Source organism: Orcinus orca, chromosome 11, assembly GCF_937001465.1.
Source record: "Orcinus orca chromosome 11, mOrcOrc1.1, whole genome shotgun sequence".
NCBI lineage: Eukaryota > Metazoa > Chordata > Mammalia > Artiodactyla > Delphinidae > Orcinus > Orcinus orca.
Genome location: NC_064569.1, coordinates 64,660,402 through 64,677,681, shown reverse-complemented (window position 1 = coordinate 64,677,681; position 17,280 = coordinate 64,660,402). Strand labels below are relative to the sequence as shown.

Here is a 17,280-nt window from a genome sequence, read left to right as displayed (position 1 = left end):
ACCTGCTGAGCTTTGCTCATTCCAATTATCTTTATGTTTTAGAGGACATAAAGAACAAGAAATACTCACTTTGATGTTCTCGTCAAGATGGATGAAGTACAAATATAACCTGCCAGAGATAAATATATATATATATATGAATGAAAAAAATTATCTAAATATCTTGATCACATGATCTGATTATAAAACAGATCATTTAAACCTAAATTCTGAAACTTAGACTGAGTTTTGCTATTAGTTATTTTACATTTTCTAGAGGATTTTGACCAGCAAATTCCCTGTGAGACATCAGGGTGACCAGTAATTCAGAAAGAATGGGCAGTGTACCTTGATTTATACAGAGACATGATACAGTGGAATAAGCACTAGTCCTGAAGTCAGAGATCCAAGTTTTAGTCCCAGTCCTCCGACTTAGTAAATGCCAAACTTAAGCAAACACATCACAAAATAACAGTGGTAGCCAGGTTGATCTTAAAAGTCTCCTCCAGCTCTCGTTGCTCTCAGACATTTTCTCCTTGGAGTTTCAGTCACTACTAGGATTGGAAGATAGTGTCTGTGACCTCGCTGGTCTTCTACACTTCAGTAATTTCTCCCACTTCCTCTACAAGCACCAAAATATACAGCCCTTTTCAGGGACTAAAAATTAATAACTGAATGTAAATAAATGCTTTCTGCCATAAAAATATTTTATAAAAATTAATTTATAAATATTGCTATAATATAATTGAAAATCAATGCTTAGTCTCAAACATTAAAGTCCTTCTTAAAACATTCCTTTACCATTCTTTGGGTTGATGGCATCAAGAAAGTTTAAGTACTCAATGTCTCCTTATCTTTTATAAAATTTCAAATGTTTAAATTACACAACTGTTTAAAATCATTATTTAGAAGAGAAAACGTTAGAATCAGAGCTTCTTCCAGTACAGCTGCATATCATGATAAAATCATGATTTTAACATTTAAAAAAGAGACTCAGAAAATGAAAACCAGAAGTTCCAAATTATCTATATTATTAAAAATTTTCCCAAAAAATGATCTGGGTGTCATTTAGTATATACCCATCCTAATGACTTGGAAATGTTTTACAGTATAAGAGGAAACAGTTTCTACAATTTACAAGGAAGACTAAAATACAATAATAAGGTAAAAGTTTAACATGAGTTCTTACCTTGTAATGAAAACAGCAGTATATGAAGCAAGAATATACTCCAAGGTATCATTAAATTGAGTTTTCTCACAATGTTCATTTCAGTATAGCCTTTCTCCCTGAAATGTAACCAAATTGTTGGTCTTTACTAAGATGGCATCTTAGAAGTATGAGTACTTGTAGAGTGCTCAAATTCTTATAAATATAGCTTTGTAATAAAGTAATTCAAAAAGCAATTCCAGGATTTCTAACCACATACAGCATCTGAAGCTTTAGAACTTGCAGGCAACCCTTTGGCTGAATCTCTCATTAGCAATGCATGGCAGCTTCTTACTGAGCCGGTATTAGTTACACCCTGCCCGACTCCTGCACATCATACGCCTTTTTAGCCTATATTAGCCTTTCATGACTTCTAAAGTCAGTAGCATCAAACAAACAAACAAACAAAAAACCTGTTATCTCCTGATGTCATAAGAGATAAGCATTATTCCTAATTAGTGATCTATTCCATGTTTTATTCATAAAATAATTACTGTCCTTTGAAAGACTGTTTTATTCATAAAATAATTACTGTCCTTTGAAATAAAATCCTATCAATCATTCCTAGAATGTCTAGATGTTTTCATAAACTTTTCTTTAAGAATTATAAGTAAACTAAAATTATGTGCATATATTTTCAACTCCAGTCCCATTACAGTGTAGTTTAAGTTGACATATTCATGTGCCCACAGATCTTTCTGCTAAACATTCTGCAACAGAAGCAGAAAATAACACAAAAAGATAATATTCTAATATTTGACTTTAAAAAGAAAATAAAGTAACTCACCTAATCCTGAAAACCTTCCTTCACACCCTGTTTTTCCATCCTCTGGGACAAGTACCCAATTAGACAACAAAAAAGAACTTCTTAATCCAACACTAAGTGCACTCTTCTCTGGTAGCAATTGACTACCTGGATTGGCATTAGAGAACAGCTCTAATATTTCGTAATGAACTCCATAGAGATGATCTAAGCCCCATAAATGAGTGAAGGCCATGATTATATAAGGGGTGCACGTTTCCTACAGCAGATCCCATCAGTTACCTGCAAAGTATCAGACTCACTTAACAGATGGGGGCACAGTGGTAAGGAATATCTAACTACACAGGAACTACCTTATGAGACAAAAACACACAGCAGTTCTTAATACCTTGTTGTACTCAGACACTTTTTGTGCAGTGACTTCCTGGTCTTTTCTGTGAAAATATCCTTAACATCCTGATGTATTGCATGCCCAACATCTACTATATACACAGTTTATTTTCTGTGTTGCAAACTCAATAATCTTTTACTCTTGCTTTACATGATTTTAATGCCTTTCCATTGCCTACATAATTGCCAATTCTATGAGCCAAGAGAAGATGTTTGCCTATAAATTCATTTTTAAAGCAGGAAAACCACACCAACTCGCCCAAAGTATAAGTAGCTATATGCCTACACACACACACACACACACACACACACACACACACACACACACACGTACATGTACACTCATTTTTAAATTTTGATGGATTAGATTAAATAATTTAAGTATGTGTCTAATAAATATTTATTGAAAGGTTATTGGTCATTACTCAAAATAACTAGACAATAAATTAATATAAGTCTAAACAGATAGGCCTAGCTATTTATAGTTACATTCTAATTATTGGTCTAAAAATTATGTATCTACTCAACCACAATCAAAATTAAAATATTCTAGATACTTAAGAAGATGTGAATACAGAATAAATTTAAAAATTAAGCTTGCCAGGGGCAGGACAGGAATAAAGATGCAGACGTAGAGAACGGACTTGAGGACATGGGGAGAGGGAAGGGTAAGCTGGGACGAAGTGAGAGAGTGGCATGGACATATATACACTACCAAATGTAAAATAGATAGCTAGTGGGAAGCAGCCGCATGGCACAGGGAGATCAGCTCCGTGCTTTGTGACCACCTAGCGGCGTGGGATAGGGAGGGTGGGAGGGAGACGCAAGAGGGAGGAGATATGGGGATATATGTATACGTACAGCTGATTCACTTTGTTATACAGCAGAAACTAACACAACATTGTAAAGCAATTTTACCCCAATAAAGATGTTAAAAAAAAAAAAAGTTAAGCCTGAAATTTGTTTAGAGAGCAATAATTTTCCTCCAAAGAATTTTTTAAATTAAAGGCACCAAATTGATTTACATAGAATGCTCATTAACTCTTTCTGAAAAACATGGAAATGTACATAACAAATATACATTACTAAGTCCCCTCCTTAATTTACAACAGTTTCTCTTATCTTCATAATTTCCCATAAAAATCGACCTAAAATATGAAGATTCTATAAATCATATTTTAGGATTTTTTTCCCCAATCTGGTAGCTGCTTGACTTAAAATTTGTCACAAGTGACATACCTATGGAAAATTCCCAAATGGAAACCAAAGTTAAATTTCATGGTTCAAAAAAGAAACATTTTGATAACGCTTATAGTTATTTCTAAATACTACCAGATCTTGGTGAAAAAGGATTAGTAAACAGCAATATAAAGCCTGTGAAAAGTACTTCTTTCTAATATAAACTTGGATATTTTACATTCTTAATTCAAATGTAATAACTCTCAACTTTTCATCTCAGATTTCATACAGTATCTTTAAACGTTTGATTCAAAAGCATCACAGCCATTTTCACTGGTTAAAGTTGAAAATTCCAAGGTTATATCACCTGGCATATTTATTACTGTTATTCTATTTTGAACTCTATGTATTTAAAACCTATACATTATTTTGTCTGGTAAAGAAAATAGAAGAAATTATAATGGGAATTCTCAGGGTGACCATTCTTTTATAGCTAGAGGTTTAGCATATGCTGGCTTTCTATTCCTCGTCCATCCAGGTTTAGAGTAGGTCGGAGATTAGTAAAGGAGAATGAACAATGGCAGAGAAAACAATACCAGAAATTCCAAGTTCTTTTTCAACTAACTACATTATGAATTCATTACATTAAATGGTAGCCTGCATGAAAATAGGTAAAATAGACTTCCATGAATAGCTACAGTAGAATAGAGAGCTTAGATGAAAGATTAGACCCAGAACCAGAAAAAAAGGAATTTATGACTGTTGCTACATGTAGTTATTACTGTCAAAATTTAGTTGACAGCTTTTATATTTCATTCTACCCTGACAAAGGAACTCTGGCAAAAAGTGAGTCAGTCACCAGCTTGTGAAGAGATATTAAGTTCATAAGAAGTCTGAGGCAACTACATAATGCATGAGATAAACAGTTCCCTTTCTGATACAAGAACACGGCACATTTTCCCACATGGAATATGATCTTTAGAAAGTTGACACCTGACAGCCTATTGGCCTCAACACACCACATTAAAAACAACTGTCAGGAATGGGAAATTGCTGGGCTTATAGTTTATATGTCAATAATAAAGAAAGGGGTATTTTTAATGAAGTTCATCATCTTTAAGAAAAATTAATTTCTATGGTGATTTATATAACACTCATTCTTCATTCATTGAAATCAAATCTAAAATAGATAACATTTGATTCCCATCATATCACATTCTACTAGTGAAATGCAACTATTCCTCACTTGCCTTACTAAACCTAACATATTTCAGGTTCAGTGATTTTATCTAGAATTTATGTTATCATTGAGCAGCAAAAAGAATCCTATATCTTTGACGTGATTTTAACCACTCTGAATTTAACTGCCTTATTATAAGATAGTTTTGCAGTATTCTATTTATGCTTTCAGGAGGTGTGCTGCTTAGCACTTTCTGGAATGCTTCATATAATTTAATTTGTAAATGACATCTATCTTAGCTTTTCTGAATACAGACTGTGTGTCATAAGTGGTATCTATGTTGGTCATGATTTCAATTTAAAGCTCACCCACAGAAGTTAATGTGTTGTGTTTTATAGGGACATTCATTTTTCAAGTTTCTATGGTGTCACTGATTTGCAATATCTTTCATCTTGAAAGAAGTAATGTTCCTACAACTAAAGTTTTGTCTTGTCAACACTTTAGCATCAAGTTCTTGATATAAAACCAATATTTCCTACAGTTCTCTTTATTTTCTAAACTACTGTAGCACTTACCTACTATAGCACATTACATGTGCATTTATAATATATAGTGTAATATACAATGTACTACACATATAACAATATAAATTATGTTGGTTTCTCATGTTTTCAATTCCATTTTATATCTTGAGGGATAATATTACTTGAATTTCTCAGGAGGAGGAGGGTTCTAACCCTGTTGCTTGCTGTGTTGGCTTCTCACACTTAGGGTGGATTACCGCATAGGTTTTGTAATTTTGAATTTTGGTTTCCCATCTGGTAGAACATTTTCTGTGGTAATTCTTTACTGCCAGCGTTGAAGTTATGCCTCTCCAAAAAAGAGTTTGCATTTACTTCTGCCAATTGCTCCAAGGAATTTCATGTTAATTTCTCAATTTGAGGGTTCCCAGCATACTGAGTATAAATTCAAATCCCAAACTCAAAGTGAGGGAATGCCAAATCTAGTTTCTGCTTTGTCTTTGGCCTTTGGTGATATTCCTTACTTCTATTCAACCACTTAAATAGATGAATATTTTATTTTATTCAGCATGCCCAAGTATTTTATAGCTGACAAATTTTTAGATCATCTCATCTGTTGCATTGCCAAAAACAGAACCATCAACTATCAAAAATTATATGCTCTCATTTTCTAGGTTACTACTTTACGTATTTGCAACATACCTTCTCAACTGAATTACAAACTCGTGATATGGAGCCATCTATGATTCACAGGTAAGTACTTATTTAACTCTTCTAATAATTATATCCAAGTTATTCAAAACAAACAACTATACATTTATAAAGAAGGCATATTAAAGCATCTCATACTTGGATCAAATTATTTAAAATATAAGAGAAAACCTGTCAGATCCCTAAGTGTGATGGTTCAGATGACTTCATATAACACCAAGATTCCAACTCAGACACCTGACAATGATTTATGACAATAGCCACTGCAACCTGCAGCCTGGAGTGTCAAACATCAGCTTATCATCTTCTACCTTTTCTAAGTTGGCAAGGTTAATACAGAAAAACTGCCTTTAGAGACGTGGCACCATTGTGGTTTTCAGCAGAGCACAAATCAGTATGAAAACATAACTCAGAAAAAACTAAGCCCTTCATTGTGATTTGAGAGTCACATGAAGGTCGGATCAGCCCTAAAAAGTGTTTCCCCCTTATCTTGACATGACCTCTTCCCTGGCTTCCAGCCTGAATTAGAGTGTTACTGAGTTACATGCAAAATTGTTATCATTATCTCCCAAAAGCTGCAGTGAAAACACACTAGTTTTTTTCAGTCTTCTCTTCTAACAAGATAAGTTTATCAGCTTTACCTTAGAATACAGAGGTGGTTCTCAAACTTTGGTGTATGCAAGAATCACCTAGGGAGTATATTAGAAGCACAGATCCCCAACACCACCTCCATCACATCCAGTGTTTTCTGATGCATGAGTCTAAGGGGGTTAGGCATCTGTGTTGTAATAGAGACTCTAGCTTCGGGAAAATTAAATACCAAACTAGTCTATTCTAGTACAAAAAAAGGAATGCAAGTGCATTACAAATATGGAGGAATTGATAGATCCCATTGGAGGAGAAAGCAGCAGAGGTCGGAAAAATTAAGTGGAGGTTGAGGGCCAGTCTCACTACCTACTAGTAAACAGTTCCTTGTTTGGGAAGATGAAACTTCAGAGAAACTCCTCCCAGAGGCAACATAGCTTCTGCTCCATTGGCATTACATCTTTACAACTCTCACTATGATAGGTGGAATAATCGCTCCCCAAAGACAACCACATCCTAATTCCCAGAACTTGTGAATTTTGCCTTACATGGCAGAAGAGATTTATGGATGTAATTAAGTTAACAACTCCTCTAACTTAATTCCTTGTGGGCCCAATAGAACCATAGAGTCCTTATCAGTGAAAGCAGGAGTCAGAAGGATTGGAGTGGAAGAGAGAGTCAAAGATGGAGGAAGCAGCCACCAGCCAAGGATTTCAGGGAGCTTCTAGAAGCAGGCAATGGAATGGATTCTCTCCTAAAGCCTCCAGAAGGAATGCAGTTCTGCCAACATCTTGATTCCAGCCCAGTGAAACTGATTTCAGATTTCTGATCTCCAGAACCATAAAATAATAAATTTTTGTTTTAAGCCATGAAGTTTGTGGTAATTTGTTACAGCAGCAATAGGAAGTAAGGCACTTACATTCTCTGGCCACTAGGGATAGGCACTTGACGCTAAACGAAATAATATATGGTGGTCCTAGCAATGGATCCAATTCTCTCTCTCAGGCATTGAAACATAAATCATAGAGATGACAGTCACGTGTAGTCATAAGTCTGTGGGCCCTGGGGCTTTGTGGTCACACAGAATTAGGGATGGCAGCTATTTTCCAATCATGTACATGTTGTTAAATAGGAAAGAATTCTGCAAAAAGAAATAGAATGGAACAGATGTTCAGAAGGAAGCAAAGGAACAAGTGACGGAGAAGATGTTTCACCACGTTTTGGTTTCTATCTATCCAATCACTTCCTTTTTACTTGAGTTAACTTGGTTAGAATTTTATTCCTTGACATGCAGTGATCCATGACTGAGACAGAGGAACTGAGAAAAAGGAGGATGACTGACTGTGATGGTTGATTTTATGTGTTAACTTGACAGGAGCACAGGGTGCCCAGACATTTGGTTAAACGGTATTTTGAATGTGTCTGTGAAGGTGTTTCTGGATGAGATTAACATGTGAACCGGTAGAGTGAATAAAGCAGATTGCCCTCCACAGTGTGGGTGGGCCTCCTCCAATCCACTGGAGGACTGCATGGAACAAAAAGGCAAGTAAGCAAGGATTCGCTGCCTCTGCCTTACTGTCTTTGAGCTGGGACATTGGTCTTCTGCCCTCAGACTCAGACTTGGACAAGAACTATACCATCGGCTCTCCTGGGTGTCTAGCTTGCCAGCTACTGATCTTGAAACAATGACCTTCTAGTAAGAGATACCATAAACTAGATGGGGTTTACTATTCCAAGATTCCCAAATCATCTGTTTAGACACAGGAAAAAATTGGAAAACTAGGATTTATATATACCCAAAGATGTTACATTTTCCCAGAAAAATCTTCTTGAAAGGTATAGAGGGGAGATGAAAGTTGTGAGTGAGAACCCCAAGAGAAACAGAAATGAGGCACTGTGAAATCGTCTCTTTATCACCAAGCACTGTGCTGAATACAGCTACTCTTCTGCTACCCGAGAGTCAGATCCAGGAGAACCTCTAGGTTAGACTTCTCTTACAGTACCCCACTGCTGGGAGTTGGGGCAACTTCAGTAACACAGGGAAGTTGTGACAAGACTGGGGGTTTGGAAGACATTTTCAGCACTGAGTGGCTTGGAGATGAAGGCTTTCATCTAAGAATTATGTGGTAGTATGCAGACAACAGGCAGGAACACACTTGGATAGATTACTGTTTCCAGTTGTTCATTCATATTCTCCTTGTTATAGAATCACGTCTTCCCTTTTCTGTGTGCTTTTGCAATACCTCCCATTGGAGTAGTAGAAGTATACTTCACTTCCCCATTGATGTTTGAATTGGTCACATGACTCTTCTGGCCAATGTAATGTTAACAGACACAACTCCAGCAGGGGTTTACCTGTGTTTCAGAGTTTTGGATTGTTCTCTTGCACTTCTGCTATCCCTCGGAAGAATAATACGTCCTGGGTTGCCACTAGTCCAAGGGGAACGAGGAAACATGTGGAAAAGATTGCAGTGTAAAATAGCCTCAGAGTTGATTCACATGGTCCAGAAAAATAAATGTGTAGTATGCCATTAAGATTTGGGGTTGTTAGTTATATGCAACAATATTGTAGCATCAACTTTCCTTATTTAGAAGAATTAGTAAGGTCAGTGCTTCGGTAGAGCAGTTAGAGGTGGTGATATGGCCCTTTCCTGGCTGGCACTTGGGAGGGCTTTCTCTTCAGAGTGGTCTTCACTAGGTCTGAAAGAAAGCATCTAGTTCTACTTTTTTTCACAGGTTGTGCCTAAGAACTACCACTTCTGGTAAAACAGATAGGAAAATACACAGGATTAGACATAGGGGACTTAATATCCACTCTTTTCTGGTAAAGCAAAACTAGTTCTCGAACTTTTTTTGTTTTGGCCGCACCACACGGCTTGTGCGATCTTAGTTCCCTGACCAGGGATTGAACCTGGGCCCTCGGCAATGAGAGCACAGAGTCCTAGCCCCTGGACAGCCAGGGAATTCCCCAAGCTAATTCTTGCTCATTTTCTATATTAAATTGAAACATCACCCCTGCTGTGTAACCCTTCTCCAATAACAAGGTGCTCAGTCCTTTGTGTGATGTATCATCCATACCACTGTCATTGCTCTCAGAACAATGTATTATATATTTACTGGTCTGTCTCACGTACTGTGGGTTTTTGAGGGCATGGAACACATTTTAGTCACTTCCTTTCCTCACTGTCTCAAAAATATTTGTTAATTGAATAAATTAATATATGCCTCTGCTATAAGACTCTTGGGGAAGTAGAGTTTTCAAAGCCTCTTTTTTTGGTATTTGAATGCATGGCCTCAACCAGTGGACCAGGTTAACTCCTCCATGTGAATGAATCCAAGCACTGCTCTCCACAGGCTAATAAATTTGAGTTTGTAAAGTTAGCAAGAAGGGCTCAAGGAGAGTTGGATGAGGGCCATCGGTCATTGACAAACATCTGTTCCTTTGTATCCTGAATTCAGATTGAATTACGATAGTTTTGAAGATAAGGAAGAAGGAAGACTACACAAAGCAGTGGATAAATCATAGGACTTACCTTCAAAGAGACAGGCAGAACATTAAATATCTCCTCCCTACCTTTCCTTGATTCCCAAAAGTCACATTGACTTGTGGAAACATAAACCTAAAGCAGAGCACTAGCGGCATCTCAGGAAATTGCTCTTCTGCTCTCAACCACTCTTTGGCACTTGCTATTTAACTATCTTTTATGAGTATATCTGTCACTTCGACTAGATTAATAGGTGATTGAGAGCTGTGATCCTGAGTTAAACATCTTTGTATGTCCCCACGGGCCCTCACGCAGTGTTTGGTGTAAACTAATTCTTAATAAACATTGTTAGTGGTGATGGTAATAATGATGATCATCTCCCTTTCCTGACACGTGGGCTTGGTGGGCAGGATTGGAGGGCGGGGTGGAGTGAGATGGGAAATGAAGCTAGAAGGAGGCGAAGTCCAGACCGTGGAAAGCCTCATGTTCCATGCTAAATATAATGGACTTGGAGGCATTCTGGAGGCAACTGTGATCCATTAGAAGTTCCAGTGGCATTTTTTTAAAAGGTCTCTGATAGCAAACTGCTACACGAAGCTGAATTCAACATTTCAGAATCTAACACCTGGCTTACTTCTTGGTTTGAGTTTGATTGCTTTGATCTTCACGGAAATATCTCAGAAAGAACTCTCCTTTTCCTACAGATGAGGAGACAGAAGGAGGCGGGGGGGGGGAAATAGAGAAAATAAAAATTATAACTATTTATTGGTATAAGTTCTAGGACATTTACTATGGGTGAAACACTATGTTAAGTAGTATGACGATAAAACACATAAAGATAAAACATTCAAATCATCTCAAACTAACCGAATGGGTACTATAATTATAGGCAAAAAAAAATCAAGAAATGAATATGATAGCCTCTTTCCTCAGTGAGGTAAACAACATTAAAATAATTATGAAGTTAATTATTTAATTGCAATTGTGATATGTGCCCTTAAAGAAAGTACAAGATGCCTTCAGAGAGTCTTGCAGGAAAGGGGAGGGTCAGAAGGGACTTCCAAGAGAAGGTTACTTTTAAACTGAGAACTGGAGTTAACCAGAGAGAACCAAGGTTTTACCAGGCAGAGAAAACAGCTTATGTAGATGCCTTAAGAAGGAGAGAGCACAGTAGGTTTGAAGAAATAAAAGCTGGTGCAGCTGGAGCAGAGTGAGCCGGGAGAGAACGGTGCCAAGGCTGGGATGTGGGAACAGCAAAGGAAGGTCATTCAAGTGCTTTGGGCCATTGTAAGAATTTTGGACTTTACCCTCAGAAGAACAGAAACTAGTGGAGAGTTTGAAGCAAAGGAGTAACATAAACAGGATTTTATATGTGTATGTGTGTGTGTGTGTGTGTACATACACGTATGCATGTATGTATACACACACACATACATACATTATATGTATATAGGCACATATATTAATATATGCACATAAATATACACACATGCATATGATAAATTATATATCAATATATTTTTTATCATATAAGGTATCTATTTTTTATCATTATCCTCATTTTATTTTATTTTGTTTAATTTTTTTTAACATCTTTATTGGAGTATAATTGCTTTACAATGTTGTGTTAGTTTCTGCTGTATAACAAAGTGAATCATCTATACATATACCTATATGCCCATATCCCCTCCCTCTTGCATCTCCCTCCCACCTTCCCTATCCCACCCCTCTAGGTGGTCACAAAGCACTGAGCTGATCTCCCTGTGCTATTTTACATTTGGTAGTGTATATATGTCCATGCCACTCTCTCACTTTGTCCCAGCTTACCCTTCCCCCTCCCCGTGTCCTCAAGTCCATTCTCTACGTCTGCATCTTTATTCCTGTCCTGCCCCTAGGTTCTTCAGAAACATTTTTTTGTTTTTTAGATTCCATATATATGTGTTAGCATATGGTATTTGTTTTTCTCTTTCTGACTTACTTCACTCTGTATGACAGACTCTAGGTCCATCCACCTCACTACAAATAACTCAATTTCATTTCTTTTTATGGCTGAGTAATATTCCATTGTATATATGTGCCACATCTTCTTTATCCATTCATCTGTCGATGGACATTTAGGTTGCTTCCATGTCCTGGCTATTGTAAATAGTGCTGCAATGAACATTGTGGTACATGACTCTTTTTGAATTATGGTTTTCTCAGGGTATATGCTCAGTAGTGGGATTGCTGGGTCAGATGGTAGCTCTATTTTTAGTTTTTTAAGGAACCTCCATACTGTTTTCCATAGTGGCTGTATCAATTTACATTCCCACCAATGGTGCAAGAGGGTTGCCTTTTCTCCACACCCTCTCCGCCATTTATTGTTTGTAGATTTTTTGATGATGGTCATTCTGACCGGGTGTGAGGTGATACTTCATTGTAGTTTTGATTTGCATTTCTCTAATGATTAGTGATGTTGAGCACCCTTTCATGTGTTTGTTGGCAGTCTGTATGTCTTCTTTGGAGAAATGCCTATTTAGGTCTTCTGCCTATTTTTGGATTGGGTTGTTTGTTTCTTTGATATTGAGCTGCATGAGTTGCTTATATATTTTGGAGATTAATCCTATGTCAGTTGCTTTGTTTGCAAATTCAAAGAGAGAAAACAGGTCTTGAACAGCAGGAGAGCCTTCTATCATGGAGCGTATAATCCAGAGGGTAAGCAAAGTTACATGTATGTAATGGGGATAATTAATATATTTTTTCTCTTTTGCAATTTTATGTGTATGATCTTCTCCAAGTTAGAATGAGGCGCATATCTGCATTTAGGATTTCATATTATTCAGAGGAAAAAAGGAAAATATGATATTCAGCTTCAAAACTACAAAATAGGATATTTTGCCTACAAAAAGATAATAAATTTAAAAGCCAAGCTTTTCCAACGGTATTTCCAAAATCTCCAAAGAAGGAGATTTTCTATACTACTTCTCTCCCCCTCATATATATATATTTTTCCCCCTCATATATTAAGAGGCAGGACTTAGGAATTAGGTCTTAGAGTTTTCTATGGAGTTCTCAGTGAGGTAAGGAGGAAGAAGGAGTTAAAGGTCATCACACACAGCCAGAAAGACTGTGGGGAGGAGAAAGAATCAAAGGTAGGGAAGAAGGTGGCTCCACAAAGGACATGTGGAAGGTAGAAGCAAAGTATGGATTAAGCAAAGGGAGGACCTGAGTGCAGCTCTCCTGGCAGCCCTCAGATGCCACTTGACAGATGAGACCATGCTTCCATAGGAATGCTATGGAAGGCTGTTGAGAGTCTGACTTCAGAGCTCACCAGAGGGCAGCTATCTGAAGAAAGAAGCACCTCCGACACAGAAGTCTGGTGGTTGGATGCATGGCCAAGGATTCACAGACTTCAAAGGGTTCCACAAAGCCAGTGAGAGCTGAAGGAGAGCCCCAAATCATCAGAAAATAACCAGAATAACAAAGCAAGAGTTACAGCAGCTTCCATCAGCAGTTGCAAACATCAGCAAAACACGAGGGATACGAACAACTGTAGAGCAAAGGTCACCAACCCACGGAGAAGTCCAGACCAGCCACTCCCAGCGGAGACCAGCACTAGTTCAGAGAACACTGTACAGACCTCAGAGGCAGTGTTCCAAAGACAGTCAAGGACAGTGACACCTCCACACGCAGATGCCACCCGGGGAAGGGGCTGGAATTGTGAAGGACATTTACCGAAGCCAACCAAATAGAGCTGTGGATGGTGATCATAATAAGGTCAGCTACAGAAAAAAATAAAGAACCTAATTTTTCATTGCACATCTGCATGTGGTGTTCATAAATCTGAGGCCCCACCACATTTATAAATAACAATATTATTACATCAACAATGACAGATGCCATGTGAGGTGTGAAGCTGAAAGGACATAGCATTTTAGAAGGCACAGCTGAGACACAGGTTAACCTTGCCTGAGACAATCTCAATTACTATAACCTGTGAAAGACCAGAGGGGAGAAAATAAACAATAGGTACAGAGAGAGGGGCTGCAGCCCACTGCTCACAGACACATCAAGGCCTGCGCTCACTGCCTCATCCACACACGTTCCCCTGCACACCAAACCCCAAGGGCGACTCCAGAGCCCACCTCCAGATCCCACCTACTTGTTGGTGAAGAAAGAGCCAGAATGAGCTCCCAATATCTAAGACACTGGAACCAAACCTTCGAGAATGACTTTTTGTGCACTCAGCCAGCCTGGACAGAGGCAGGCATGAACAGGCATGAAAATGGTGTGAGATGGCACAATTCTTAAGAAAATCCCCTTTTTGTTATATCCAGAGATGTGCTGGTAAATGTTTAACAACCAGCTCAGGGGAAAGGGGAGTGCCCAGATTCAGAGTGTTTGCAGATTTCCATGGTGTAAATATTCCCACCATGGCCAATTTTGAGCTACAAATGTGATTCCAACTGACTCATTAAATTCTGCAAATTTAATAACAGGCTTTCACGAGCCAGTACGAGCTGGCTCCAGCCCCAGTGCACGGCAACCCAGTTAAAGCCACAGTAGGGCACCACCTACATCAAAATCTAATATGAGTGGACCCCACAGTCTGGTGAGGTTTTACCTGCACTTCTACCTGATTAACACACATTGTGACCTTCAAAAGGATGTTACATTAAAAAGACAAATTGTAGGTTGAATTAAATCATATAAATTTCAATCTACTAACCAGCTTTTCTTTTTATTTAATAAGGTAGCTCATATCTAGGAAACTGATTTCCTTTTAATATGAGTTTATATTTCATAAGGTAATTCTTCTTCAGTTGTGCTATGAATATGCCATTAACAAGGCACTTGTAGCAAGCCCAGGAAAGCCCTCTGCTGGCTTGCTTTTGAAAGCCAACGTGCCTGCTCTCAGGCTTCGGAGCATTCTTTTCCCCTGCTTTGCAAGCTGAGCCAAAATGCAAATTTTGCCTTAAAATGTCATTAAGATAAGAGTGGTCTAACTGTTTCCAGTAGATTTCATTGTTAAAACACGAGACCTGTCAGCTTATAAATCATATCCTACTGCGTTATTCCAAAGATTAGTTATAATAGCCTAAGAAACTTTTATAAACATCAAATTCCTTTTTAAAAATTATATTTTGAGATACCGTGGGTGGGAGTGAGTGATTACTTGCTGGGTATATTAAAAGAAATTACATTAAAAAGAAAAAGGAGGTTTTTGTACACATTTTCTACATAGCAGGGTTAAGCTAAATGCTTTTGAGAAAGAATTTGAATGAGGAAAGAAATTTCAACAGTCATAATATTTCATTGTTATTTTAGTCTGACTCACATAATTCTATAGCTTATTGTTTGTACTACTTTACCAGTTTGGAGAATTTTTTCCTCATTTCTAATAGGAAAAGAAGCAACAGTTTATTCATTTTATATAATTTTTAGATTTAGGAAAAAATCTGAGCAAAATAAATCAGTATTACTTTTATCATCAGAAAAGATTGTAAATGCTATCTTAAATATAATTTTAGAGTGTTCTCTAGCATAATATTATATAACAGAAAACTTTTCTTATTGAGGCAACAAATGTTTATTACAATAGCATTGTCAGGTTAATCTGACTAGAATTCAAAATTTGGAATTGTTCAAAAGATCTAGAACATAGTATTCTGATTATATTTCTGGTCAGGGCAATTAGAAGAGTGTTTTTATTTTTCCTGTATGAATCAGTCTTAAATTACTCTTGGTGACCTAAGGCAGCTCTGCTGGGTGATTTAAATTTGTAATAAGAAGGTCTTGCTTCATTGTTGGGTGGATGGTAGTTGCTGGAATCACAAGGTTCTTTAGTTGCAAGTATCAGAAACTAACTCTGGCCAACCTAAGCAAAAGGGGAATTATCAGGTTATTGGAGATCTCATAGAACTAATAGGAAGGTGGAAGAATCATGCTTGGAATTTGCAATGAATACATATATCAAAACATTACGTCGTACACCTTAAACTTACACAATACTATAAGTCAATTATATCTCAGTAAAGTTGGGGGGAAAAAAGAATCATGTTTAGTCAAATGAATATTAGGTTATAAGATTACCTAAGATAAATGAATTCCAACTCTTTCCTATCTTCTTACAAAAACTCTGCTCAAGATTTAAAGTCCCTGGAAAACTGATTGGGTCACATACCTAACCCTTGGCTATACAGAAGGAATTTCATGGGACACGTCAGATTCCACTGTAAGATTCCATACACTTTGGGGAATATAATTCCCAAAAGAAAATCAGTGTTTTTAGGAAGAGGGACTGGATGCTAGACATCTAAAACCACAAAGCTTCACCATACTACTTAGTCAATTTTGTCTGTGACATCACTAACTGCATCAGCATAAAAGAAAGACATCTACTTCTCTGATTCTCTTTTTATTCTTTTGCAAAATGAGAAGAATGCATTAGATGACTTCAAACTTCCTTTCTGTATTTCACATTCATGATTACTTCTTCGGTAGACACTGAAGCTACCTTTGGAGAATGCTTCCATCTAGCAAAGGGACTTTTCCTAAACTTTGTGGTTCTTAGCCTCCACCATCCCTCCCTCTCACTCATACTCAAGTCTTTAGAGAACATCTGCAGCTTTTCTGGCTCTTGCACATGCCACAGCAAGTCTCCAGGACCCAGTGAATCTCACTTGGATAATTAAAAATCAAACACATTTTACTCCAGCACATGCAAGGATAAGTTGTCTGAAATATAACATTTCCTTCATCAAATAGTACATGTTCCGGGTAATACATGCCAAAGTTAAGAACAGGTTCTTTATTTTCTGTTTAAAATGAAGTTCTGAAGTGCCTTTCACAAAATTAAGACTTATTTATCTTAACAAAGAGAAGTCCTGGTGCTCCATCTAGAGGACATTTTGTATTTTCCAGATAAGGGGGTTAGAGGGTCCATTACAGATATCCAATTCTCTCAACCTTGCTGTGATAACTCTACCAATAATTTTCTAAAGCTCAACAGATAGGTTTTAAAAAAACATTTTGAATAAGCCCATACTGTGTAACAGTGAAGAGGACATTTTCTCCAATTTCAACTGATTGTCTAAGTAATAACTTTCTTTTTCTTCATGAAATATTTGGATACATACTACGGACTCACTGTGCTTACTTTTAGGAGTTTCATGGTTAACAATTTTTAAATATAATTTCTAACAACCACTTACTAGGTTTTAATTATTTTCATCAGAAGCTTTTAATTTGACAGCTATTTCCCCTCATTTAAAATGTAATAATACATTGGACAAAAATAT

General features: G+C 37.2%; 1 protein-coding gene across 1 annotated transcript in view; it reads right to left on the bottom strand.

The window, feature by feature from the left end:
• The window catches only part of OTOGL (otogelin like), a 148,889-nt gene extending 147,490 nt beyond the window's left edge, over window positions 1–1,399 (bottom strand). The window contains exons 1-2 of the mRNA XM_033431337.2: window positions 1,169–1,399; window positions 70–109 (exon numbers count right to left, since the gene is read on the bottom strand). Of these exons, the coding sequence (XP_033287228.1) occupies window positions 70–109; window positions 1,169–1,247 (119 nt within the window). The 5' untranslated portion in view covers window positions 1,248–1,399. The remainder of the gene's footprint in view (window positions 1–69; window positions 110–1,168) is intronic.
• Window positions 1,400–17,280: the final 15,881 nt, after the last annotated feature.